Raw genomic sequence first — 26,848 nt, forward strand, 5'->3', positions numbered from 1 at the left:
CCCTTCTCACAACTCAATCGCCAGATTCACCGCCACGACAAACAGTCCCATGATCGTAATTTGATGCCCCCTCCGTCTCGCTTCTTTGCAAAGCCCAAAAACCTCGACCCCCTTTCCCTCCCCAAATTTTAAACCCTCGGCTCTATCTCTCTCTGTTCGCAGTGAAGTGAAATAGAAATCTCAGGAGAAGCAAAGTTCACAAGGCGAAACAAGAACCAGGAGCAACGTTAAAGCATGAGAAGGTTCTTCAGAGGAAGAGATGCTTCCTCCGATTCTTCACCTCCCACACCGTCGTTCTCTCCCTCACCGTCGTCGCGATCGTCGGCGCCGGTGACCGGTCCGCCGAGGCCGATACGACTCGTTTACTGCGACGACAATGGAAAGTTTAGGATGGATCAGGAAGCGGTATCCATGCTCCAGCTCGTGAAGGAGCCTATCGGTATAGTCGCCGTCTGTGGCCGTGCTCGCCAGGGCAAGAGCTTCATTCTAAACCAGGTAAAACTATCGTCCTTTTTGTCTCAATGTTCAGAAGAAATGATAGTGGAAACTTCTTTTTTTTTCTTCTTTCTGGGGGGGTTTGTTTTCTGCTTGTGAAGTCTAGGGTTTATGATTGTACGAATTGTAGAATCTGCTTTCCGAAGGGAATTGTAGAGGACTAGGGAATTGCATGAAGTGTAGAAATTGTAGGCCTACTTCAGTTTTTGTGTTTTCGCTGCTGCCGTGTTATTGTTTCTGATTAATTCTCAGTTCTTGGAATTGTCATAGTTAACCTAAACCATCTTTTCCGCAACAATGTTCAAGTGTAATCGATTCTAATACATGGATGCATGTATTTTCCATGGGCAATATGGTTGTGTTAGATGCGAATTTTCGTTTACATGTTCTTGCAACCAAAACTGAGGTGTGAATCATTGATTAACTTCAAGATATTAAAGTGGGGCCTAATGATTAAAACATTTACCTTTTCTGATCATCTCTCTCTCTCTCTCTATGAATTTATGACCACTAAGCTTATTCTACTGTTGCTTCCCCACCAGTTCAATGTTGCTTTAAGAAATAAAGATGTTTATGTTTGTATTTCTCTCTTGTAGCTTCTTGGAAGGAGTGGTGGATTTCAAGTAGCATCTACGCATCGCCCATGTACGAAAGGGCTATGGCTATGGAGTGCACCCTTTAAGAGAACTGCTCTTGATGGAACTGAATACAATCTATTACTATTGGATACTGAAGGAATAGATGCCTTTGATCAGACGGTTAGCGTTCATTCCATTACTTAACAACATATTAGTATCTGCTCCTTTAATAATTATGATAATTTTCATTATCCATTCTACTGGTTCTGTAACCAATAAGACTTACTAAGCTGATTGTAATACTTATGACTTACTTTTATCTGACAGGAAACATACAGCACACAGATATTTTCCTTAGCTGTTCTCTTATCTAGCATGTTTATTTACAACCAGGTTAGAAAACTTTTCTGAGACTTTGATCCTTCCTCTTTGAATATGCTCTATAGTTTCTTCTTCATAATTTACTTTCCTTTTCTTTTAGATGGGTGGTATAGATGAAGGTTCACTCGATCGTATCTCTCTTGTCACTCAAATGACTAAACATATACGTGTTAAAGCCTCTGGAGGAACCACAGCTTCTGAAATTGGGCTGTTCTCCCCAATCTTTGTGTGGCTTTTAAGGGTAATTGGTTTTGAATGAACTTGTTTCTTTAATATTTGTGCCATCAACTACAATAATTATTGTAAACCTGTTATTCTTATGATAATGGTTCCTCTGTTGTGGTTATTCTGTTTGTTATCGTCATATGAATACATGGTGTATTTAGTAGAATATGTTATGTGGCTTTCCATTTGCGGTAATTTACACTGCCTTGGTTTCAGGACTTCTATCTGGATTTATCTGAGGATAGTGGAAGGATAACGCCCCGTGACTATCTGGAACTTGCTTTGAAGCCAGTTGATGACCGAAAAAGGGATGTAGTTGCGAAAAATGAGGTATTTATCTGGTTCTTCTTAGTTCGTTTGAGAAGATTTCTGCATTTTTTTAGCAGAGAGAGACCAATCTTGACCTTTTATTTTCAAGGATTTGCTTGCAATTCAGACATGTATTGTTGAATGGGCATTGTCTGCTTTTAGATATATGCTTGTTAGCCATTTATGACATTCTAGGCACATTGAGCACTGCTACACTTGAATTATGTTATCTATGTATGTTGGACTCGGAGGTGCTTATTCTACACTATGAATGACCAATATAGATACGAGCCTCCATTCGAGCTCTATTTCCAGATAGAGAATGCTTCACCCTTGTACGGCCTTTGAACAACGAACATGATCTACAGAGACTTGACGAAATTCAGGTCAGTGACTTACTGTTGTCTTTGATCTCTCTCTTGTTGGTCATGAACTCAAATTTGTTTCTTTCTTTATTGATATTTAGTTGTGTTGAAGGCTAAGTTTTTCTAATGCAGTTGGACAAATTAAGGCCTGAATTCAGATCCGGGCTAGACGCATTGACAAGGTTTGTTTTTGAAAGAACAAGGCCCAAGCAAGTTGGGGCAACTATGATGACGGGTCCAGTTCTAGTTGGCATCACACAGTCTTATCTTGATGCTCTAAATAAAGGCGCGGTGCCTACCATATCCTCTTCATGGCAGGTCTGTGTTCTCCTTGAACTGTCTTTTTGGGTGGTTTGCAGCAGGCTCTAAATTATTAGTTTTTATCCATGATAAGATTTTCCTTCTGTATAAAAGTTTAACAGCATTTTAGTTTCTAACTGGAAAAAAGTGGAAGTATTGAATATCCAATAAAGTAGTGACCAACCAACTTGAATTAGATGTGCTATATAAATTTTGGTCATGGTTAATTTCTTTGTGCTGTTTCATTGAGGTTACATAAATACGTTGCCCTGTGTCTTATCTGGAGACAGTAGATGTTGAAGTGGATGTTCTGTTTTCATTTTAAACTACAACAATGGAGAATACAATAATAAATTAACACTTTTGTATCTCAAACTTCATACGGAATAGAGGGTCGATAAGAAACTGACTCTGGAACAACTCTGACTAAAAATTTCTGAGGCATCATGTGATTGTGTTAATCTTACTCTGCAGAGTGTCGAAGAAGATGGGTGCCGAACAGCATATGATTATGCGCTTGAGGTGTATAAGTCCGCTTTTCACCGTCCGAAAGATCCTGAAGAAGTAAGTTGTTAATTGTGCCTTAATTATTGATGATTTTTCTTGTCTCTAATTCCAGATGTTGTAGGCTGCATTCAGGGAAGCGCATGAAAAGGCAGTTCAAAAATCATTGGCTGCATTTAATGATGGTGCTGTAGGGGTTGGTTCAGCAAGGAAGAAATACGAGGCGGAGCTCCACAAAAAGCTGAAAAAGGAGTTTGAGGTAGAGTACTAGATAAGACGAACTTTAGTTTTAGTATGATGTGGGCGCAGTTAGAACTGAATGGGAAAACAATTTGTTTTTCAATTGACCTCCGCCACTTAGAATCAAAGACACCTAGATGCAAATGCACCCACACACATGCATATGGTGCATATACATGCACACTGTGCATATGTTGAATATCTCTTTTCTTTTGAGATTGTATTGCCAAGAGTTTTTTGGCTTGTATCTTATTAATTAAATAAAAAGATCAGAATCTTCAAGTGTTCTTGCCTCAGATATAATTGAATTCTTTGTGATAATAAATAGTTTGTTGACAGTATATATGGATGTGTATATCTTATTAGCTCATCCCGTGTATACCGGTCTTATTCATTTAAATTGGGTACTCATGCAGGATTGTAAAAGGAATGCATATATGGAGGCAGAGTTGCAATGTTCAAATTCTATACAAAGCATGGAAAGGAAGCTGAGAATAGCTTGCCATGCTAGTGATGCTAATATTGATAATGTTCTGAAGGTAAGCAACAGTGGCTTGCCCCTGATGTCTTTAACGTTTTAATTGAATTTTTTTTTTCAACTGTGATTTTGTTTTCTAGGTTCTTGATGGTCTTGTAGCCGACTATGAAGCAGCAAGTCACGGTCCAGCAAAATGGCAGAAACTGACCATTTTCTTACAAAAGAGGTTTGTCTAATGTCTTTGGTTTTTATCTATTTATAATTAATGATAATTATTTATTAATGTATGAGTGCATATTAATGTGTATTGCATGCAATCCAAATTCACAGTTTGGAAGGTCCAATACTGGACCTTGCCAAGAGACTGATTGACCAAGCTGGATCAGAGAAGAGTACTCTCATGTTGAGATGCCGCTCAATAGAAGATAAGTTGGGGTTACTGAACAAGCAGCTGGAGTCTAGTGAGAAGTCCAAGTCTGAATATCTGAAGCGTTATGAGGATGCTATCAACGACAAGAAGAAGTTAGCTGATGAATATATGGGCCGCATTAATAACTTACAGAGTAATTCCAGCTCACTGGGTGAGAGATGTTCTAGCTTAGTTAAAACATTGGATTCTGCAAAGCAAGAATCCTTAGAGTGGAAAAGAAAATACGAACAGGTCATATCAAAGCAGAAGGCTGAGGAAGATCAAGCTAGTTCTGAAATTGCAATTCTCAAGTCCCGATGCAGTGCTGGTGAAGCAAGGCTGGCTGCTGCTCGGGAACAAGCTCAGTCTGCCCAAGAGGAGGCTCAGGAGTGGAAACGCAAGTATGACATTGCTTTTAGAGAAGCAAAAGCTGCTCTAGAGAAGGCTGCAATTGTCCAAGAACGTTCGAATAAGGAAACACAAAAGAGAGAAGATGCTTTGAGGGAAGAATTCGCGAGTAGTTTGGCTGAGAAAGTGATCCTCTCTCTCTCTCTCTCTCACACACACACACACACCTAAATGCATACTCCAATTCTGTAGTTTCCTATGGGATTTTGATTTGTTTTCCTTGTCGATAAATATTTAGGAGGAGGAAATAAAGGATAAGGCAGCAAAGATTGAATATGCTGAGCAGTGCTTGACAACTCTAAGACTAGAACTGAAGGTGAGTTTGAATCTTCACACTTTGTTAGAATCTTTTATGTACCCTTCCCTCATTCTCTCTCTCTCCATTTGCAAGTGGAAAACACGCGCGTGTCATAAATTGCCGCATCATTTGGTTAGAATCTTGTACTTGTGTCATAAATTGCCACATCAAATGGTTATGCAGTGTTGTGTGTATGCTTATTGATACACACTGTTGGGAGGATAGCAGTTGGGTTAATGGCATGTGATTCAGTCAGAAAAATACATTTGGCCTGGGAAACTGCTCTTACATGTTCAATGGAGCAGCTTTGGAGGGATTAAATTTTGCAATATCAGGAGGCTCATTTTTTGTCTTGAGGTTTTTCATGGTCTGTGTTTTCCACTTGTTTATAATTTGATTATCTACAAGCTTTTTTTGGTAAAGATAACACACATCATCTGTCTGCTATTTTTTTGGGTGCTTACATCATATTTGAACTTAAGACCTATACCTTTTACCCACCCGTCCCAATGCCAGTTGAGCTAAAACTCGTAGGCATTATGTAAAACATCAATTATCCGAAGTAGATAGAGCCCTATGGAAATCGTTGAAATTTGGATAAAGAAGAATCCTTATTTTGCACATGTTTGCATTTCTTTTGTGGTCTATTTTCAACGTATGTATCTATCAATGGTGTGGTACTTGACTATTACACATTCTTTGCAGACTGCCAAATCGAAAGTAGATAGTTATGATGCTGAAATATCGTCGATGAAGCTTGAAATCAAGGAGTTAAGTCAAAAATTAGAAGCGGCAAATGCAAAGGCACACTCATTTGAGAGAGAAAAAAAGATACTGGAGCAGGAGAAGATCTATCTGGGGCAGAAGTACGAATCTGAAATAAAAAGACTTGATGAAGTCCAAGAAAGGTGTAAAATTGCTGAAAAAGAAGCCACAAGAGCGACTGATATTGCTGATAAAGCACGAGCGCAAGCAGATATTGCTCAAAAGGAAAAGAGTGAGATGCAGAAGTTGGCAATGGAAAGATTGGCCCAAATTGAGAGGGCTGAGAGGCATATTGAAACTTTACAAAGGGAAAAAAGAGACTTGGATGATGAGTTAGAGAGAATTCGTGTATCAGAGATGGGAGCTCATTCGAAAGTTGCTCTGCTGGAGGCAAGAGTTGAAGAAAGAGAGAAGGAAATAGAATCACTATTAAAATCAAATAATGAGCAGAGAACTAGTACTGTTCACGTGCTTCAAGGCCTCCTGGACAGTGAGCGTGCAGCACATGCAGATGCAAACAATAGGGCAGACTCCCTGTCACTGCAGCTACAAGTTGCACAGGCCAAACTTGATTCACTCCAGCAAGAATTGACTTCTGTTCGGCTGAATGAAACAGCACTGGATAGCAAGCTAAAGACTGCTTCCCACGGGAAACGCTCGAGGGTAGATGACTATGAAATGGGCATGGACTCCGTTCAAGACGTGGAGATGAGTGACCGGATTGTAAGAGTAAATAAGAGGTCTAGAAGTACTACTAGCCCTCTAAAGCACACACAAGCAGAAGATGGTGGTTCGGTATTCAAGGGAGATGAGGATACCCGCAGTCAGCAAACTAACTCGGAAGACTACAGAAAGTTCACTGTCACGAAAATTAAGCAAGAACTCACAAAACATAATTTTGGTGCCCAAGTGCTGGATATGAGAACTGGTGCTAGCAAAAGAGAATGGCTTGAACTCTATGAAAGCTGTATGCTTCAGAAGTCGTGACCAGTTGAAGCCCTTGTGCAGGAGGGTAATGTATAATCTACACAGGTAGTCGTCGCCGTGAATTAGTCCAGGACCTAGCTAGCAAGAGCTTCAAGTTCTCGATGGTTTGGTTTTATGATAGATCTCACCAGAATTGGTGCAAAAACTATCTGTTATTCTAGTGTAACTACAAAATGGTTGAAATATTAGTGTTTTAGGCTACTGACATCAGCAGCTCGTTAGGTGCCCTATCAGTAATTTGCCTATATTTATGTTTTCTTTTTAATTTTCGTCTCCCTCCAAGTATCCCACGTGTGGGCATGTTGTTTTGGTGTTGCTTGCAGTGGTCTTTCATGCGCCTGTATGGCGATCTATTATGTGTTTGTCAGCCAACTTCTTTGTGTTTTGTGGGCAAAACTTGGTAGTGTATTGCTGTTTGAAGAATGAATTGTAAGTCCAGGTGCCGGGTAGGTTTAGTTTCATTTTGTGCTGTGTGTTTTTTTAATGACAATTTTTAGTTTCTTTTGGTGCTCTTGCTGCTTGGCATACAATTATTTTTTGAACAACAGAGTTATTTTGATTTGTTATTGAATATCGAGTGTTCAACAATTCAATGCAGTATTTTGCAAACTAATAATGAAAAGCAGTCCAGAAACAGATAATATGATTTATTTCCTCCTAATTTCATTAAAGCAGAAATACTTGACTAATGGAATTATAGAATTGAGTCATGGTCAAACCAATTTATTCAACTTTTGAAAATTCTTGTCGACCAAAGTGAGAGAAATGTAAATGTGTCAAAAAAAAAATTTGACTTACCCAGTTCTCTCGTGGTATTAAATTAATTCTGTTTTTTTGATTGACAAATTTCCTACTGCTTTCTCTCAATGGCTGCATGAATGATGAAATATTTGACTCGTCCGTTGTCATAGATATTACTCGTATACAGCCTTGCCCTGTCTGTACCCGTGGTCTTTCATGACCTGCTATATCTTCCTAGGCCCCGTTTGGTTCACGAAAAGGATATGAGGAGATATTACTTTTCATGTCATTTCCCAAAAGATGAGAAATGAAGATTCTTTTCTCATGTTTGGTAATCCTGAGAAAATAATCAAAAAATACCACTTTATTTTCTTTCATATGTTTGGTTTGTGTAGGAATGTAAAACAAAGTTTGTTTAATTTTCCAATTATACCCATATGAAAAAAAAAAAAAAAAAAAGCATTTAATACTACATTGTAATTCTAAATTGTTAATGGGGACAACATGATCATGAAAAATGTGTATTTAATGTTGACTCATTTTCCCAAACTTTCCATGAGAAGGAAAACAAAACCCAAGGGGGGAGGATGTCTTCACTTTCCTCCTTACTTTCCCATGTGCAAGACAACGATTTCTCATGCCTGAACTTACCAAATATGGGAAAACAATTGATTTCTCATCCTCAAGGCCTCCTTTCCCATAAACCAAACATGGGAAATGCTTTCCTATCAGACTCTTTAACTAGGTACAGGCTTAGTTGAATGTGCGATTCAAATTCTCAGTCACGACGTGTCTAGCAACATATCTAATTCTTTTATAGAAAATATTTCCCATTATAAAAATATTGGCCAACAACTCTAAGTTGTATTTTCCCTCACGGTTTTCTTCTTCATGTAAAATATTTCTAATTTTTGTTTTAATATCTTTATTATAGCAATACCATGAACTCCAACCGCAATAACAACGGAGTTTTACTACAAAGTATAATCAATTTCATATACAAGTTTAAGAGAATAGTACTTAATCCACAGAGTAAATCATAAACCTAATGATAAAACTCAAATGTCGTATCAGACAAATTAGATATACAAGTTTGTACGTAATCATGTCTGTACAGTTCCAAAAGAAAAGAAAAACATCATTATCCTATCTAATCCCCGATCAACTGGTCATCATAAACTTCAGGATCACAGTATAATATTAATATAAGTAGTTAAAAATATCCAATATAATTGTCTGTGTATATATAATAATTCTTATTTTTTTTTTGTTATAAAAAATCTCAATCTTGTAATAACTTATTTGATCATCATGAGTAGTAAAACTTTTTTACACAGCAACACCAACCACCACCACCATGAGAGAGTCATTGTCATTGCTGCCCTAGCTATATATAAAGCTACCTCAACTGAAAAAGCTCTTCCATCCATATCCAATATCCAATATCCAAGATCCATGGCCACCCATGGACTATTTTCTCTCAAGCTTTCCTTTGCTTGCATCTGCAGTTAATCGAATAAACGAAGACCCGTCACCTTGGACAACTAAATTCGGGATTAGTTGAGGTGGGCTTTCTCTATTATGTCCCCCCTGGTTATGAAGATTATGGTGATCATAATTAATAAAACCTCCTCCAGGATTATAATACTCCACAAGGCCAGCCTTCTTTGCTATAGGAAGAGGATCATGCCCATGCCCACCTCGTATATTCACACCTTTGTGGTGATCAAACATTGGAACATCTTTGATGCTTGAACCACATTGCCTGGGCTGTGTTTGGTAAAAGACTTTTGAGACCACCAGCTCCCCATCTTTCTCTTCTTCATTGTTGCCAAGGTGGTATTGGTGCATCACCCAATTGGTCTTTTCAGGCTTCCTTTGCCTGCCGTAGTTGGTGTAGAGGACCAGGATCTTCTTGAAACCCTTAACTGCTCCACCAACAAGGACTGGCCTTGTCTTCCCTGTCTTGTGCCACCTCGTCTCGCTTCCATCTTCTTCGGTGTGAACCTTCCTTCGCTTTCGAGTCCCGGTTGTGTATGCCTTGGAGGGCCGGTGAAAGAAGTGCCGGATTTGTCCATCTTTGTTCACTCCTGCATGGACGTCAGACAGGATGTCCAAATCAAATGTGTTAACTTGGAGAGAATTGTAATTATAACTTGTAAGTCACATACACATTGAGAGAAATTGAAGATATCAACATATTGAAAACACAATTTGAAGGGTAGGTCGAACAAATTAGTCCATAAAATGGTGTCACCACCAGATGGAAATTAAAGATTTGACATGCAAATTGAGCCAAGGAATTTTAAAATGGAGGTTTACATGGTCTATATATATAAGAGAACCGAGGCTCTATATCTATATCTATATCTATATATGCGATTGCGTTTGGTGTTAGGATCCATATATGTATAGCCAACCTCTATGCATTCACATGCAAATAACATGCTTGAAAAGAAAAAAAGTATAAAACACAAGCATACCAAATTGAATGATTTGATAAGGAGAAGCAAGCAAACCCATGTGCTGGTTATATGTTTGTTTCAATTGTGACATCTAAAAATAGAGACGTATATACCTCCCAAAAAAAAAAAAACAATATTCTTTGGGAAAATAAAACAGGTGGAAAATATAAAATCTCAAGTATCTTTAAAAAAAAAAAAAAAGAATAGAATAAGTATCTGTGATTATCTTTGGTTAAGTCCCAATCCATACAATTACAGTATGAATACCAAGAAATTAAACCTGTCAAGTTTGGAATCAAATGAATGAGAGAGGCCCGTGATAATTAGTGTCTTCATTATTGTTTCTAGATAGGGTTAAAAATAAAAAGTTTACAAAACATGAAAAAAACAAATAACCTGGTAGCTTTTCTGGGTGAGTATAGCAAATCCCATTCTCCCCCTCAAGGGTTGGTATGAATTCATCAATGAGAGGATGAAGTTTTCTGGTATCAGACAGCACTTTTGCCTCCAAGTGTTGAAGAATTTCTTGGTCAGTTGGATCAAATTTCACCCCTGCTGGTAGTCCAGGCAAATCATGAATCCCTGCCTAAATATCACATAAACAAAAACAAAAAACAAATCAAAACTTAATACCAAACAATTAATTCATGTAATTAATTAAAAACCGTATAAATTAAAATTTAGTTCAACAAAGAACTAAAATAAGTTAAAAGTTTAAATACCTGGTCTTGGAATTCTATGTGGTGGCCACAAGAGGGGCATGTTATGTTCCGAAATTCGTTATTGTTATGAGGAGGAGGAGGAGGGGGAGGAGGGGTGATAATCTGAATGGCCCTCTCGTCGTCTGAGTCATTGCACCATGTCATGATCTCTCTGCCGTTTTTGCTCTGAGGCTCATCCCAAACCCCAAGCTTTCTTGTAATTTCCTCCACCTCTTCCAAATACACACAACTCTCTCACTCTCTCTTTCTTTTTCTCTCACAAAACTAAGCAAACCCAAAAACAAAAACTGAAAACGCTTAAAGCAAGCAAAGCAGACAAGCAAACCAAGCTTGTCACTTTTAAACCACGTTTTCCTTAACCACTTTTTTGCTCATCTTCTTCTTGAATATTGATGTTTGAGACGGAATAGTAGTATTGGAATTTGATCTTTGTCCCATTTGATCTTTTTTCTCCTCCTACTATGATATTATTATCTCTTTGCAAAGAACTGCCTCCATAAAAAATGAGATAGGGAGAGGGAGAGAGAGAGAGAGAGAAGTAGAACAAAGGTTAGCAAGCTAGCAAAGCTATAAAATAAAAGAACGGAGAGAGGAATGAATTTTCTAGAAATAGCAAAGGTTGCTTGGACGTCAAGTTTGGTTTTACTTCTGTATATACGCTTGCACAATAGAATCCATGTAGTCTTATAGCTAATTGGTCGCCTTTTTTATTTTTATTTTTTGTGTCTTTCTTCCCACGGGGTATCAATCTGCCTGTCTAAAACACGTGTTCAAATTCTAAATTACAAAAATTACTTAAGGAAGTTAATTATAAATAAGTAAATAACAAACCTATTAATTGTTAAAACACAAAAAAGAAAAGAAAAGAAAAAAAAAGGGTGGCTAGAGTGGAGAGGGGGCAACCTGATTCTAAGACGTTTTACCTCTTTAGAGAGAGAGAGAGAGAGAGAGAGAGAGAGAGAGAGAGGGTTTGGGTTTGGGGTTGGGGTTGGGACTTTAGCTGCAGTGTCAACCTAGAGTGTCCCTAAAGATATATAAATTTATACATTTCATTTCACAGAGATACCTACATACGAACCAACTCAAAATCAACTACATATACTTATATTTATACAATATACCAACCTCTGTTACTGTTCTGTTGTATATATTCCCCATTTCTCCCTTTCTTCACGTAGACTTCTTATGTCAAGCAAAGAATCACTGTCTCTCTCTCTTTCTCTCTCTCTCTCTCTCAAAGAAAACAAATATTTAAGAAAAAGAAAACAACACATTTTCAGATGGAGAGGTGGTTGGAGCTTTCGATAAAAATGCCTTCTGTCTCCGCAGTAATTAATCAATGTTACATATATTAATAATAATATTTGAGTAAAATATTGTCATGTGTTATGTCAAGCGCGCTGCAAATCATTTCGTAATCACTGTGGTTAATTTTGATAAATTAATTATGGAGATCCTTTTCAACGTATGTCAACAATTAAATCAGAGAATTTGGTATGCGGACTTGTCACTTTTGGCTTAGGCAGCACGACTACGAGTCTACGATGTTCACCGTCATATATATATTAATATTCATTTGATTTTAGCAAACAATCCACTATAACCGTCTCCATTGCCAACTGCTGCAACTTAACCATACCAATCACCATGTGCCACGTGAGCGCTTTGCCAGATGGACTTGTCTTACTGGCCGTTAAAACTAGAAGAGAAGGACATGATATTGTAGAGGGTAATTGCTTTGCCCCGCGTATATATTTCTTGTACCAGCCGACATGTACATATCTGAGCTTATTAGAGAAGCCACGCAACAGAAAGCTTAAGCATGAAGCTTTACCCTCTGGGATATTTTGTTTTTGTTATCTGTAACGTATGGCTTAGGGTTTTGGGACTTTGTCAAGTTGTTTCCCGATGTGGAAAGGGGTCTCCTCTTCTAATTGTCCGTCGTCTTGTTTAGGCATCACATGTAATATACTCTGTTTCTATATGTTAATAGTTGCGTGTCCCATATTATAACACGTGAATTGATAACATCACGGTACAGACGGTTAGATTCAAAAATTTATCGTGTTTGCGGAGAACTTTATGGTTCGGACAAATCAAGTTGTTGCTTAATCTCCACCGACATTAAGGTCATAGTCAATTCTATGAATATTTTTCTTTGGATAAGAAAATACAGTGAAACTGATCAGTAACCGATTAACTTCATAATGAGAATAATTGCACAGGAATCAACGACTTTTTGCACCATCTGGGTTACTTTTGGGATGCAATTGCTTTTAACTATTACATGGTGAAAATACATTGAAAAAAGTACACCAATTGTCAATGTAAATCACCAATTTGTCAATTGAAGATGACAAGGAGACTTGACTTGGATTAAGACTAATAGTTTTTTTTCTTCTTCTTCTTCTTCTTATTTCTAGGATCGTTGATTATATGGTTGTTAAGGAAGAATTAAGTAATGAATGTTGATCGTGAGAAATATTCTTATAAATCATTATCATCGAACAATAAAAATAATGTAACGTTTATTTTTTTGGCTTTTCCTTTGGATTGTTTGTCGAATTGTTATTGTTTTTCCTTCCCATTGAGCTGCCATTACCACAAAAGGAGCTTCAGGAAAGGCTTCTCAGTCCAGACACATCGAGCTCACTGGCCATGAACCCTAGCTTATGAGTTTGCAGGCCCAATATAATGGGCCGTCAGCCCAAGATATTGACACAGTTTTTTCTTCTGGGTAACTCAACGAAACAACTAGCCCAAAAGACAACCAAGTCCATAAAATGAAAGCGATATCTTAAGAGATCGACATCGCGACAATTAAGAGGCAATGTCCTGAGGTTCACGCAATGATATCTTAAGGTTTACGACTATTGTTTTTCCTTGTTTAATATTTGAAAAATAAATTGATACATTTTACTCACATTCAAATTTGTTTTATTTTTTAACCGCGTTCTGTCACATTCTACCCATCATTCCTTGTCGGTAGTTCTAGCGGGATGTTGATAGTAATTGTCTAAACATATAATTTGTGGATAAACCTCAACTATAAAAAGGGGGGATTAGAGATGAATTTTTTTTGTTTTTCACCCCTCAGATGCTGCCAAAAGACAAAGTTTATGTTACATAAAATAAATTTATGGAATGGACATAAAGTTTTTAAGCGTGTGACAATTGAGAACACCCAACCAACCACCATACCATGAATATAAAAATGTGACCACTTTGATTATTGGAAAAACAAAAAAGAAGAAGTATTTATTTATTTACCTATGAATCTATGATGTTTAGTCAAATGATGAAGCAATGACAAGCAGAAAAACACTTGACAGAGAAATTGATTGAAAGAAAGAGAACAAAAAATTGGGTCCCTTTTCGGCACCAAAAGATCTCAATCAACACGGGAAGGGAAACAAAAGATCAAATTCACAGCCCACGAGACAAACAAAACCCACCGTCCTCTCTACCTCTCATTTCAAACATTTCTTTCCACAAACCCCACCTTCATATATGCAATGCAAGCTATATAACTCACACGTGTGAAAACTATACATTATATGAAGAAAAATAAGTATAAACCCAAATTTCCAATTCTTGGTTGGTGTCATTTACTAATCACAGCAACTTTTTTAGAACGGAAAATCATGGCTTTCCACTTTTGACTTTTATGAAAATCCCAACTCAATCCATCTCCAAGTTGCTCAAGATAGTTGCCACTTGACAAATTGAAGGCCTACTTTTTCTGGAATTTCCAACACAAGCAGATGCAACTTTTGCCAATCTGACAAGAGCCCTAATATCATCAGGAATGACGAGTCCGGGGTCCAAAAGCTCACTAATTCTCATTTCCTTAATCAGTGGCGATGCCCAATTCACAAGCCTCCCCTCCTCGCATAATCTCCCACTCAAAAGCTCTAACAAAACAATCCCAAATCCATAGACATCACTTTCCTTGCAAGCACCACTTCCTCTCCAATACTCATCATCCACATACCCAACTAGACCTCTCTTCTCTTGGGGTGCCAAAAATGAAAGCCCATAATCACAAATCCTTGCACAAAAATTTACATCTATCAAAATGTTTGAAGCCTTTACACACCCATGTACTATATTTGGTGCCACTCCTTCATGCAAATACTCAAGCCCTTTAGCTGCCCCTGCTGCAATTTTCAATCTGTGGTTCCAATCTAACAAAGATGCCCCCTCTGGGTTTTGATGCAGATAGAAATCTAAGCACACCATACCTACAAACTCCATCACTATGATTCTCTCACCTGGGCCTTCTGAGTAGCCAATTATTGGTACCACATTAGGGTGCTGAGCTGAAGAAATTGATCTAAGTATTCTTGAAAATCCAAAGCCAGCATTGCTCAAAACATGCCTAGAATGAATTCTTTTCACTGCTGCTATCTCTCCCTTCTCAAATATGGCAGCATAGACAGTTCCCAACCGGCCCTCACCGACGATCCTACGATGATTGAAACCATCTGTGGCAGCATCTATATTGGTTAGTGGATACACCTGAGCACTAGGCTTGATTGGTGTCACTGTTTCTTGGGATTGAACTGGCTTTTTCTTGCAAAGGAGGAGGAGACTAAGGACAACAGCAAGAACAACAACAGATGTGGAAAGGAGGGCTATGACAAAAAGATAGGCAATACGTTCACTGTGGTTCATGTTTATAAGTGGCTGCTCTGCTCTGCTCTGATCTGATCTGATCAAATTGAGTGGGAAACAAGGAAAGAGAGAGGAAGAGGTTGGCTAGTTTATAAAGTTGGAGTGTGGAAATAGGCTTACATATGTATATATATGGCTTTGAAAGCTGGAAAGATCACAACTAGTTAAACTAGAGTTTGAAAAGAGATGAGAAAGAAAAAGATTGCATCTTCTTTGAAAATTGTGGTGGATTGGTAAGAAAATTGGAAGTCTTGGTCTTGTTTAGTTATGTTGGTTCATGGTTGGCCTCCTCCACTAATTTTTCAAACAAAACTTATTGCAAGTACAGATTAAAGAAAACTTTTGGAAAACTAAAGTATAAATTAGGGCATTTAATTAAATATGATGCTTAGCTCTTTATGATTGGGGTTCCTTCCTTGCTTCCTTAATCTCTGCTAACAGAGACATTTGGCCATGTCAAGAGCTGAGAGAATTAAATATCTCAAACTTTCTGAAACAGTAAGTGACTCACCAATCCATTTGGTTTGGGTCATCCACTAATCCATTATTTTTCATTTGTTCTTGTCTTGTTTGGCATAAATAAACAAGTGAACAGTAAAAAATAATAATAATAAAAGCAGCACAGGTGAGAAAGGAAGGCCTATATGGTTGCTAGCCCATAATCAGTTGAATATTTGTATCAAATGCTTACCAAGAAGTAAAGCTTTTGAAAGTGGAATTCTCAATCAGAACTTGAGCAGGATTAGATTGTGCCTATGATGATTTGTTTATGTTAAATGAAATTTTAGTAAATTCAATTACATGTGATGATTACAATTAACTTAACAATGCAAATAATACCTCAAAACTGAACAAACTCGTACTCAATATAAATACCAAACTCGTTGAATCATCATGACTTATTTAGACTCATTTGGGATTGCTTTTTTACAAAGCGCTTCTGTTTATAAGCGCTTTATTATAAAGATATTAAAATTGTCATAAAAAATCGAAGTGCTTCCTGGAATGGCACTTGGGAGTGTTTCTTGAATAAGCACATTGCATGTGATTATTCAGAAAACACTTCTATGGCCCAGAACACTTCTAAACTTTTTGGCCAAACAAAATCAAAAGCGCTCTTGGTTGTCAAAATATGCTTTTAATCTCATTGAGTAGTGTAGAACCACTTCTACGGTACACACCATTTGAATAGTCATTTGTCACTAGTTGTAGTGAGTATGTGTTCATATTGTAAAGAGATCGTTGATTTTGATCCATAACGCCATTTTAATATTATTTCAACTGAGAATAATGCTTGGATCAAGAACCTTTTCCTTGTTTCGTTTTTATTTTATCCCCCTGTTTTCTTGATTTTACCAAACAATTCGTGAACCCCTTCCTAAAATAGGAGAACCTAACCAAGAGTTAATTCAAGACTGAATAATTAGATATCTTGCTAAGGACAGCAGAAATATAATGGACCATAAAACAATCAAAACACAATTATTTACATGGTGGAGGTCAGCTTTTTCTTAATATTTTATTTATTGGGTTAATTACTGTAGACGTCCGTGAACTATGGCCCCAGTTGCAATTGGGTCCGTGAACTAATTTTTGTGCCAATTACATCCTTTAATTAGACAATTAGTTGCAATTGGGTCCTACCGTCCAACTCTGTTAATTTATCTATCAAAGTGAGGGGTAAAAGCGTCCTTTCGCTCTGTCTCTCCCTCTCTCTTTCGCTGTCTCTCCCTCTCTTTTCGCTCTATCTCCAAACCACCACCTACCTATCAAATGTTTTTCTTTCTCCTCTGCTCAGTTCATGTATATAAAATAGCCATTGATTAATTAATTGAAGAAAATAGTGGCTATTAAATTTTGTACATCAATACTTAATTTGAGAACTCAATCAAGGAAAGAGTATAGATCTTTCGATCCAAATCTGAGGCAAATCCTACATCACGCCAAATTTGGAAGAGGTAATTTGACTTTCTCATCTATCATTTTCTCCAAACCCGACACCCATTCCCACCCCAACCATGGATCCAGCCCCACCCCTTTACCCCAGAAAATATAAAACCCAGCCCCACCCCAACACTAGCCAACCTCCCTCTCTCCAGATCCGACGAGCCCCACACTAGATTTGTCATCTTCGTCTTCGTTGCCAAGGCCACACCAATAAACTCATGGAATAATGAGTGGTGATGGTGTACCGTATATAGTTAGCAATTATTAAACTCAAAAAAGAAAATCTTTCTCCTCTGCATAGATACATATCCATCCGTAGTTGGTCTGCATTGTAACCACACGGCAAGTTTCACACAGAACCAGCAAGAGTAAATCATAATAACAACTGAAATACAAATGCATAGATACATATCCATCCGCACCAAGTCTATCGAGAGAGAGAGAGAGAGAGAGAGACGAAGGTGAAAAAAAAACTTAAAATTAAAACCTGCAATTGCAATTGGAAATTAATAACCCAAAGGAGGTGCAGAAGCTGACGACGTTGGATTTGGCCACGGCGTTCATTCTGGAGCCAAGGGCGCCGCTGCTGTTACGGCGGCAGCGGAGGAGGAGAACTTGAGCGGATGGGGTTGCGGGTGGGTTCTGGGTTCTGCGGGTTGGAAGATGGGGGGTAGGTTGCAGGTTGGGTTTGGATTTGGGTTTTGAGGGGGTGGACTAAGGAGGAGGGGGAATGGGTTGCAGGAGAGAGGGAGAGACAGAGAGGAAGAGCTGAGAGAGAGAGAGAGAGAGAGGAATTTGGATTTGGATTTTTTATTTTTAAGTTTATTTATTTATTTTATTATTATTATTTTTTTTCAATTTTTTTAGTTTTTCTTTTCAGTTTTACAAACTGTATATTATTTATTATTATTATTTATTTAACCCGAAAGGACGCTTTTACCCCTCATTTTAACGGATAAATTGACAGAATTGGACGGTATGACCTAATTGCAACCAATTGTCTAATTAAAGGATGTAATTGGCACAAAAATTAGTTCACGGACCCAATTGAAACTGAGGCCAAAGTTCACGGACGTCTACAGTAATTAACCCTTTATTTATTTGAGGAATACTTTGCTAGGCAAATGCTCTTTTCAACTCTCATTTTGAGGAGGCCCAATGGTCCAATAAATTTGATATATTTTATGGGCTCTATCAGGCCCATTTTAAGATGAGTAAAAGAATAACCATTATGGATTTACAAATATTGAATAACCATTGCGGATTTACAAATAAATCTATTTTTGGAAATTCGTAATTTTCTTAATGAGATTGAAAAGTGTGTTAATTTGATGGGTTTATGTTGGAACTGACAAGTAGATGTTTGGTGTAGGAATTTGTTAAAATTTGACTAAGCAAGCAACCATAAAAACTAAATAATAAGGTAACAGGTAAAACCATGCAAAACATGCACAACTGCACATTGAAATTGGTCGTTCATAAATTATTAAAACAATGTATTAGCTCATCAACTCACTAACGTGTAAATGCTAACCCATATCTCAGAGCCAGTCCACTCACAAAGCCTGCCCCCAACTACTCGGTCCACACCACACCTACCTCAGTAAATGTCGCGCATGCAATTTTTTTGGGAATTTACAAAAACTCTTTCCTGGTCAGTTATTATGCCTGCTGCATTCTTCTCAAGTTCGATTCCAGATTTTCTCAAGTTTGATTCATGTCGCTAGACTAATAATTACCCATAGTAATATAATAGGTTTAAAGTTGGATTGCCAAAGCTACAGGGTAGCAGAAAAAAGATAGCAAAATTTACTCAATGGAGGTGTGGTGTGCATTGATGCAGTAACTAAATGTGACGAATAAAGTTAGGAAGGGATGTTTGATCAGTTATATACTCTAATAACTGCACGGACCTACATCTGCTCTCTTGGCAGTGTCTCGCATTGATGTAAGGTTGAAAGTAGAACACAGATTTGGAATTTCTTCACAAGATGAACAACTCACAATTTACTACGCATTTGCTGGGGAACACACAGTTTGGCCAGTGTACCCTCAAAGCTACTCAAGTATATATATATAGATATATATAGATATAGGGTTTGCTTTGCAACGTCAAATTCTCGTGGGCCATATTAAATAGACTGGCCAGGCCAATATGGGCATCTACTACTTATAATAGCTCACTGTAGGAGCAGACCTCTGTAAATTTTCCTCTTTGGCCACCCTTGCATATTCTTCTGATTGAGCCATTTTTTAAGCTTTAACTAAATCTTCCTCTGCTGGGCAATCAAAACCACCACCAACTACCAACCAAAATCACAACTTTGAATCTCTCTCTCTCTCTCTCTCTCTCTCTCTCTCTGTGTTACGTCCTCCTAAGTCATTTTCCTATTAGAGTCAAGTACAGCAAAATGAGAGGCAGCACAATCAAGGGTCACTTTTCACTTAGTTGGAATTGGACCCAGGATGGAGGGCCAACTCTTACCTAACTACATTATTAATACTAAAAGACAGGCTTATGGCTGTCCTATTCTTACATGAATGAATCAAAATAATCTAATAATAAAGGAGGTTTTAAAATTAAATTAAAAAAGGTCACCGCAGAGAATAGTAAAAAACATTTAAATCTGGAACATCGTCTTAGGCTCACACAACACGAAAAACCAAACCAAGTGTACAATCGCAAAACATTGTCACAATTCATAAAAGTAGAACTAGCTACAAGGGTTGCTCATAAATGCCAGAATTCCTACTTCATATATCACCTGAGTGAGATTTCAGAGACAAATCACAGTCACCAAACAGTGTATACATCACTTTCAAGGAGGTCTGCCATTGCAACTTGCAGGTGGCTACTTAAACTTAGCATATGAAAAACTTTGGTGGTTAATCAATTTTTACAATATAGAATATTAACCCCCCCTCATAACTTTCCCCTTTCTCAAAAAGAAATTCCTCTCAATATTCTCTTCCCTCCTTTGCTTGCTATGAGATCAAAACCCAAGAGGGGGTGAAAACGATTTGGGAAGTTAGCTTTCAAAAACTGATAAAATAAAGCTTAGATATAAAACTTTCCCATAACCATTGCTTTGCAACAGGCCATATATGAAACTTCTCAAGCTACACTTCCATGATCTGAGGTATCTTCATAGTAGTAGGGTGACAATTTCCCCTCTTTTTTAGCAGTCTGGGGATGTTTCTCTGTGCCCACTTCTTGCAGCAATTTCACAACTCTTCTCATAGATGGACGATTAATTGGGAGAGGACTGGTGCAGAGGAGGCCAATATTGAGGACCTTGCAAACTTCTTCCTTATAACAAGAGTCAAGTTTGGGGTCAATTACATGGTCCACTCCTTTCTGATCCAAAGTGGTGCAGACCCACTTCACCAAGTCCTTTTCTCCAAACTCTGGATCAACTGGGAGTCTTCCAGTAACCAATTCCAGAATAACCACACCGAAACTGTAGATATCACTCTTCTCATTCACTCTGAGGGTGTAAGCATACTCTGCAGCAAGATTACATTTACAGGTTTAGAATACTAGAATAATATTTTTAACTAGACAATATGAAAGTGCTAGGAGATATTGGCAAGAGTTTTGAACAAATATCGTGCACCACACATTTCTCTTCAAGAATGATGGAGCACAACACAATCAAATTTCAGCATCAAAATCTAAACTTTCTACAACATAAATTCGAGGAAATTTTATCTGCAATTTGAATAGAAATTTACTCACTGACCTGGAGCAATGTAACCACAAGAACCTGCAATGACCGACATAGATTTAGGTCCTTTCCCAGTTGCATCAACCACCTTGGCTACTCCAAAATCCGCCACTCGTGCTCCGAAATCTCCATCCAACAAGATGTTGTTTGATTTCACATCTCTATGAACAATTGCAGGAGCACAATCATGGTGCAGATAAGAAAGCCCCTCTGCAGCATCAAGAGCTATCTTATACCTTGTAGGCCAATCCAGCAATCCTCCTTTACTGCTATGCAGCAAATCACCAAGACTACCATTTGGCATGTACTCATAAACCAAGAGCTTGCAGTCCCTAGCAGTGCAACAACACCAAAGCTTCACAATGTTTTTGTGCCTAATCCTCCCCAAAGTGTCAACCTCTGCCTCAAAGCCATCGTCTTGGACCCAACCTTTCTCAACATCGTCATTCTCGCACTCCTTTACTTTCCCTCTCCATAGCTTCTTCACCGCAACAACCTCTCCACTGGTTAGAACAACCTTGTATACTTTACCAGATGCCCCAGTGCCAATCACATTATCTTCATCAAGGCAATCCAATATCTCATACTCACTAAAACCCAGTTTGTGAAACGACATCAACGTCCATTTCGACTTGTCGATAGCTCTGTTCGCCTTTTTGAAGTTCTTGTACTTCAAGTAAAACCAAACCACACCCACAACAAAGACTAAACCAGCTAGAATGAAGATGCACCTCAGCAACCATATATACCCCTGGCTTTTCACCTTGGCTCTGCAATCACATAACCATTCCACATCTCCACAAAGACCAGGGTTTTCCAAAAAGCTATTTTTGTAAATTTCCTTAGCAAACAGGGGCGGGAGCTCACCCGAAAGCCGATTGTTGGACAAATTGAACACATTGAGTCTCATATTCTGCAACCCAACTGGAATTCTCCCGGAAAGTCGATTCCCGGAAAAATCAAGGTAATTAAGCACCGTTAAGTTCCCAATCCCATCTGGGATCTTCCCAGAAAGCTGGTTATTTGCCAAATTGAGCTCGTTGAGCTTCGTCCAATATTGGATCCCATTTGGGAGCTCACCAGACAGTTCGTTATTGTGAAGGTCCAGAGTTCCAAGCTGCCCAAGTCTCACTATGCTCTGTGGCAAAGGCCCACTGAACCCATTGTCGGCACCAGAAAACTCCATAAGACTCTCGACCCCTCCAATCTCCTCCGGTATCGAACCCGTAAAATTGTTCTTCGCTATAATTAAAAGCGAGAGGTTCGCCGCTCCGGCAATGGTCTTCGCTATCGGCCCAGAAAGCTCATTCTCAACGAGCTCCATCAAATACACGTGAGGCAGCCCCCAAAAACCCACAGGAACTTCCCCATTTAACCGGTTGTGACCCAATCGGACCCGGGTCAAGCTGTGACACTCACCCAAACTCGCCGGAATCTCGCCGGAAAAATAATTGTGTATCATCAGAATCTCTTCTGTTTGTCCCTTCTCGCAAAGAGTCGGCGGGATGCTACCCGAGAACTGGTTACTCGAAACGTCAAGCCATTTCAGCGGCGAGTTTTTCCCGAGATTTTGGGGCAACACGCCGGTGAGTTTGTTTCGGAAGAGTCTCAGCTCGTACAAATTGGGCGAGTTCGCAATGCTCTCGGGCAAGCTACCCCCGAAATTGTTCTCGTAAAGGTTGAGACTTTCGAGCTGCAACCGACACAACTCGTCCGGAATCTGCCCACTCAGCTGGTTCATGGACGCGTCGAGCAGCCTCAGCCGGGTCAAGTTCGACATTCCGGGAGGCAACTCTCCGGTCAACGAGTTGTTGTAGAGCTCAATCTGAACAACGCTGGTCAGCTCACTGAGCGACGCCGGAATCGGGCCGTTCAAGTTGTTAATGGCCAGGTCCAAATCGGTGAGCTTCTTGAGTCGACCCAGCGAGTCGGGAATCTCGCCGAATAAGTTACACTCGGTGAGCCAGAGGACCTCGAGGTTCGTCAAGTTGCCGAGCTCCGGCGGGATCCGACCCGGATGAAACGGGTTGTAGGAGAGGTTGAGCATTTTGAGGGTGGAAATGTTGCCGAGGAACGGAGGGATGGTGCTGTCGAAGAGATTAAAGACCAGAGAGAGGACCTCGAGTTTTTGGAAGCGGCCGAAAGTGTCGGGAATTTCTCCGGAGAAGTTGTTGCCGGTGAGGTCGAGGTACTTGAGGTTGGAGAGGTCTGGTAGGGTGCTGGGGAGCGCACCGGTGAGGAGGTTCTGAGCGAGGTCGAGGTGCTCGAGATGCTGACACTCGTAGAGGGAGGGGGGGAGGGTGGAGTTGATGGAGTTGTTGTAGAGAGAGAGGAAGGTGAGGTTGGGGAGGCGGCAGAGGCCGATGGGGAAAGGGCCGGCGAGGTTTTTGCTGGAGAGGTCGATGGAGTGAACAACGTTGGAGGTGGCGTCGCATTTGACGCCGAACCAGGAGCACGGCGTGTCGTTGTGGACATTCCATGAAGAGAGGGTGGAGTCTGGGTCGTCTAGGGAGTTTTTGAAGTGCTGGAGGTAGAGGCCTTCTTGGTTGACAGAGAGGGTTGGGAGTGGGGGGAAGAGGAGGGACAGAAGGAGAGGGAGGAAGAGAAGCATTGTTGGTGCTGTTGTTTGCTTCTAGAAAGAAATGGGGGAGTGAGGAGGAGGGAGGTGTTTGTGTTTGTGAATATTGGGTGGGTGTATTCATATATGTGAAGTGGTTTTTGAGTAAAGAGGGAAAAGTAATTGATTGTGTTGGGAACTTGGTAGAGAAATTATGAGGGAAGCCTCTCAATTGATCACTACATTTTTACTTTCTTCTTGTCTATCAAACATTTTCTGAAAAATGTTTTGTTGTGTAGTAAAACATAATTCATCTCAACTTTCTCTTTTCTTTTTCTAACTTTTAGAGACAAAATAATTTTGCATAATTTCTAGAAATAAATATGTGAGATTTTCTTTTTATTTATTTAATTAATTTAATTTATAAGAAAGGGCGGTTCGAATTCGAACTTAGGTGCAAACAGGTATGCTTTATTGCCCCTAACCGAGATTTTTATTATAAAAATGTAACATAAGAACTCACTATAAAAAATGAATTTGTATGCAAAATACAAAACTTATTATTAATTTAAAGAAAATAATAAAATATTTAAGTAGATTACGAATGAAACTAGTGACAAGGTTGAACGGTCAACGGCTAGGTCGACCACGTCGGTCTCACCGAGGTGCGATGGGGATTGACGGTGTTGGAGGGCTGAGATTAATGGCCCTGGATCAGACTAATACAGTTTAATTAGTAGAATGAGACAGGCAGTTACGAAAATTCACGTTTTCTGAATCTTTTTTTTTTTTTTTTATAATAAAAATTTTACACTGCAAGTTTGAAAAGAGGAAGCTCGCACAAGATTAGCGTGATCAGGGTGTGGTTGGTGTGTCTGGGTTAACGCTTCGCATCCGGAGTCTCTGCTTGGATTTTCTCAGTCAGGTTTCTAACGCTTGAGGCTTGCAGTTTGTGGTCGTCTTGCCTGACGGTTTATGGATGGAGGCAGCGACCGTGGCGGCCGGAAGCTTGGCTTTGCAAAGAAAAGCCGACCGTCAATCGACATTCCCATAATGTGGCTAAGCCCAACTCACTACATCTCATTATTTTATGTTAAAATTATTTCTTTTTCCTTTTGCCTTTTTCTAGACCCATATCAATCTTTGTACTTCTTGTTCAATTAAAAAAACAAAGCCATTGCCCCTCTATAATAATTTAAGGGTTCGCCGTCCCATGGCAAACAAATCACAAGGTATAATGCAATCCGGATCTAACCAGTGGAAAAGACATTGACCCGTAAATTAGAGAATTTATATTCGAATTCTCATGACATTTTATTTTATGTGTGTGTGAAAAATCTTCTCCCTTATTATTACTTTATATATAAACAAAAAATACGTTTTCAGCTATTAATTGAAAGCATGAAACAACAACCTAACATAATCTATAGGTTATGTGATCCCGCCATCTCAGCCAACTAGAACAATGGCATGTTGCTTATTCATGTTTCTTGTTTTAAGTCTATTATTCTAAAACCTTCCGTTTGGATGCGGGAAAATAACTCAGAATTTAGCTAAAAGTCGGGAATTTAAGAGAAGAAATTGACAATTCCCTTGTTTGGCAACTTAAGCGCGGAATTTATTAAATGACGCGCGGAAAAAATCATGGAAATTGAGGCATCAAATTCCCGAGTTTAATTTCCACCAAAATAGACGTCATTTCACAATTAACGTAGTGCGGGAATTCATATTTTCCGTGGAGCCAAAACTTAAATAAATAAATAAAGGCCAAACTTTTGATAAATAAAAAAAGTCATTAATCACTCAGTAGTTATTTGCTAGCTTTATCACTTTGTGTTATCGCCTTGCTTTGTAGTTGTTAACTTCATATCAAACAAGTCATTAATACCCTCATAATCTTAATCGTTTATTCCTATACTTTTGTCTGCAACTTTTTAATCGAAGCCCTTTTAATTTCTCTGGTCATTGGTCTTTTGGCAAGTGAAAAAGAAGTATCAGAGTCTTGATTGCTTCTAGTTCTAATTCCATAGGTACCGGAGAAGTGTCTGCGCATGAAAATATTGAATTAAAGCTGATTGATGATATTAATTCAGCAATACCTTGCGTATCAAATTCTACTGATGAAGTTATGACTCATACTAATAAAGTTGATTATATTGATTTGGATGGTGATACACAAGATTTAGAAGATATTCATGTTATTGATGATATTTCACCAACATCAACAAATGGTCAAAAGAGAAGATATTCATCTTCGAAATATTTAATTTTTGTCATTTATAATTTACATGAGATATCCAAACATTGAAAATTTCAATTTCTGTCATTTACAAAATCCGACATACATAAATCCAAACACTGAAATCTTCAATTGCCAGAAATTGAAATGAAGGAAATCTAAATTCCGTCATTTTCAATTCTATGTAATTGGCAATTCCTTCATCCAAACGGAGCATAAGAGTTTGCTGCACTTTTTATTTTAATTTTCATGAATTCTTTAGGAGTTTGTTGTGTTTTATATTATAGTTTTCGACTGCAATACAGATATGCCATTTCTACCGTTGCACGGTGGAGATGTATTGTTAGTCTGAGTACGAGTCATTCTAGATGTTGAATAAGGGGTTGAGTATTTGTTGGTTTAGGCTTAATTCTCTCCATATCAAAATCAACATGTTGTTGTGTTTGGTCACTGGAGATGTCGTACCTATTTTGGCTCTTTTGTGGCTTTATACTTTGATATGTTTCATCAATAATTACTATTGTTTTTTCTCAAAAAGAACTATGGCATAAAATGTGGTAAGACATTATTGTTAATTCAAATGTGTGTGTGTGTGTTTTTTTTTTGGGTATTTTTTTATGTAGAATGGATACATATTTCACTTAATTATCAAAATAAGTAGGGGTTCTTAGATCTAGGTCCAAAACGATTAGCTGTCATTGGGTTTAGTCCTCGTGTTTTTGGTTTTAGATATAGGTCCTTTGACATTTATTACTTTTTTGTTGTGTCGATTTTACCCTTTAAGGTAAATAAGGAAAACACATTGAAAATCTAAATTTAATGCATTATTTCCTTGAAATTGAATTCCAAATTTTGAATTTTGAATTTTTTTTTCCTTAATAATATTCCTAATATATAGATAAAATACAATTTAATCAATAAAAAGTAAAGACTCACATATTATACCAATTGATCAAACAAGCATCCACATTAAATTATGTACATGACATATAGGTAAATAATGTTAATACATACAGGTAAGTGTTTTTTT

The 26,848-nt window shown here is 38.4% G+C and overlaps 4 protein-coding genes across 4 annotated transcripts; 1 reads left to right on the forward strand and 3 right to left on the reverse strand.

Moving 5' to 3' along the window:
* Window positions 1–7,253, forward strand: LOC110770417 (Guanylate-binding family protein). The gene is made up of 14 exons (XM_021974559.2): window positions 1–495; window positions 1,092–1,253; window positions 1,401–1,466; window positions 1,555–1,695; window positions 1,896–2,009; window positions 2,273–2,374; window positions 2,486–2,671; window positions 3,128–3,217; window positions 3,282–3,416; window positions 3,814–3,936; window positions 4,016–4,101; window positions 4,206–4,818; window positions 4,931–5,008; window positions 5,696–7,253. The coding sequence occupies exons 1-14, from the start codon at window positions 235–237 to the stop codon at window positions 6,740–6,742; spliced, it is 3,204 nt and encodes a 1,067-aa protein (XP_021830251.2). The 5' UTR covers window positions 1–234; the 3' UTR covers window positions 6,743–7,253.
* Window positions 7,254–8,529: 1,276 nt separating this feature from the next.
* On the reverse strand, window positions 8,530–11,246 carry NAC073 (NAC domain containing protein 73). The gene is made up of 3 exons (XM_021974560.2): window positions 10,671–11,246; window positions 10,345–10,534; window positions 8,530–9,573 (listed from the first exon to the last, which is right to left on the reverse strand). Exons 1-3 carry the CDS (start codon window positions 10,812–10,814, stop codon window positions 8,954–8,956), a joined length of 954 nt encoding a protein of 317 aa, XP_021830252.1. The 5' UTR covers window positions 10,815–11,246; the 3' UTR covers window positions 8,530–8,953.
* Window positions 11,247–13,990: 2,744 nt separating this feature from the next.
* On the reverse strand, window positions 13,991–15,782 carry LOC110770411 (Protein kinase superfamily protein). Its single transcript, XM_021974553.2, has one exon. The coding sequence runs from the start codon at window positions 15,345–15,347 to the stop codon at window positions 14,352–14,354; it is 996 nt and encodes a 331-aa protein (XP_021830245.1). The 5' UTR covers window positions 15,348–15,782; the 3' UTR covers window positions 13,991–14,351.
* A 4,239-nt stretch (window positions 15,783–20,021) lies between these two features.
* LOC110770410 (HAESA-like 1) lies at window positions 20,022–23,798 on the reverse strand. The gene is made up of 2 exons (XM_021974552.2): window positions 21,038–23,798; window positions 20,022–20,801 (listed from the first exon to the last, which is right to left on the reverse strand). The coding sequence occupies exons 1-2, from the start codon at window positions 23,631–23,633 to the stop codon at window positions 20,410–20,412; spliced, it is 2,988 nt and encodes a 995-aa protein (XP_021830244.1). The 5' UTR covers window positions 23,634–23,798; the 3' UTR covers window positions 20,022–20,409.
* Between the last annotated feature and the right edge of the window lie 3,050 nt (window positions 23,799–26,848).

The sequence above is a fragment of the Prunus avium genome, chromosome 4, assembly GCF_965620075.1.
Source record: "Prunus avium chromosome 4, drPruAviu1.hap1.1, whole genome shotgun sequence".
NCBI lineage: Eukaryota > Viridiplantae > Streptophyta > Magnoliopsida > Rosales > Rosaceae > Prunus > Prunus avium.

What these genes read in the sequence shown, in the direction of transcription:
- LOC110770410 (XM_021974552.2), bottom strand. Translation starts at nt 23,633, where the DNA reads ATGCTTCTCTTCCTCCCTCTCCTTCTGTCCCTCCTCTTCCCCCCACTC. An exon ending in TTGTGGTTACATTGCTCCAG is followed by an intron (nt 20,802 to 21,037) that starts GTCAGTGAGTAA and finishes ATCTTGCTGCAG; the next exon opens with AGTATGCTTACACCCTCAGA.
- NAC073 (XM_021974560.2), bottom strand. Translation starts at nt 10,814, where the DNA reads ATGACATGGTGCAATGACTCAGACGACGAGAGGGCCATTCAGATTATC. An exon ending in ACATAGAATTCCAAGACCAG is followed by an intron (nt 10,535 to 10,670) that starts GTATTTAAACTT and finishes TGTGATATTTAG; the next exon opens with GCAGGGATTCATGATTTGCC. An exon ending in TCACCCAGAAAAGCTACCAG is followed by an intron (nt 9,574 to 10,344) that starts GTTATTTGTTTT and finishes ACGTCCATGCAG; the next exon opens with GAGTGAACAAAGATGGACAA.
- LOC110770417 (XM_021974559.2), top strand. Translation starts at nt 235, where the DNA reads ATGAGAAGGTTCTTCAGAGGAAGAGATGCTTCCTCCGATTCTTCACCT. An exon ending in AGAGACTTGACGAAATTCAG is followed by an intron (nt 2,375 to 2,485) that starts GTCAGTGACTTA and finishes TTTCTAATGCAG; the next exon opens with TTGGACAAATTAAGGCCTGA. An exon ending in GTCCGAAAGATCCTGAAGAA is followed by an intron (nt 3,218 to 3,281) that starts GTAAGTTGTTAA and finishes CAGATGTTGTAG; the next exon opens with GCTGCATTCAGGGAAGCGCA.
- LOC110770411 (XM_021974553.2), bottom strand. Translation starts at nt 15,347, where the DNA reads ATGAACCACAGTGAACGTATTGCCTATCTTTTTGTCATAGCCCTCCTT.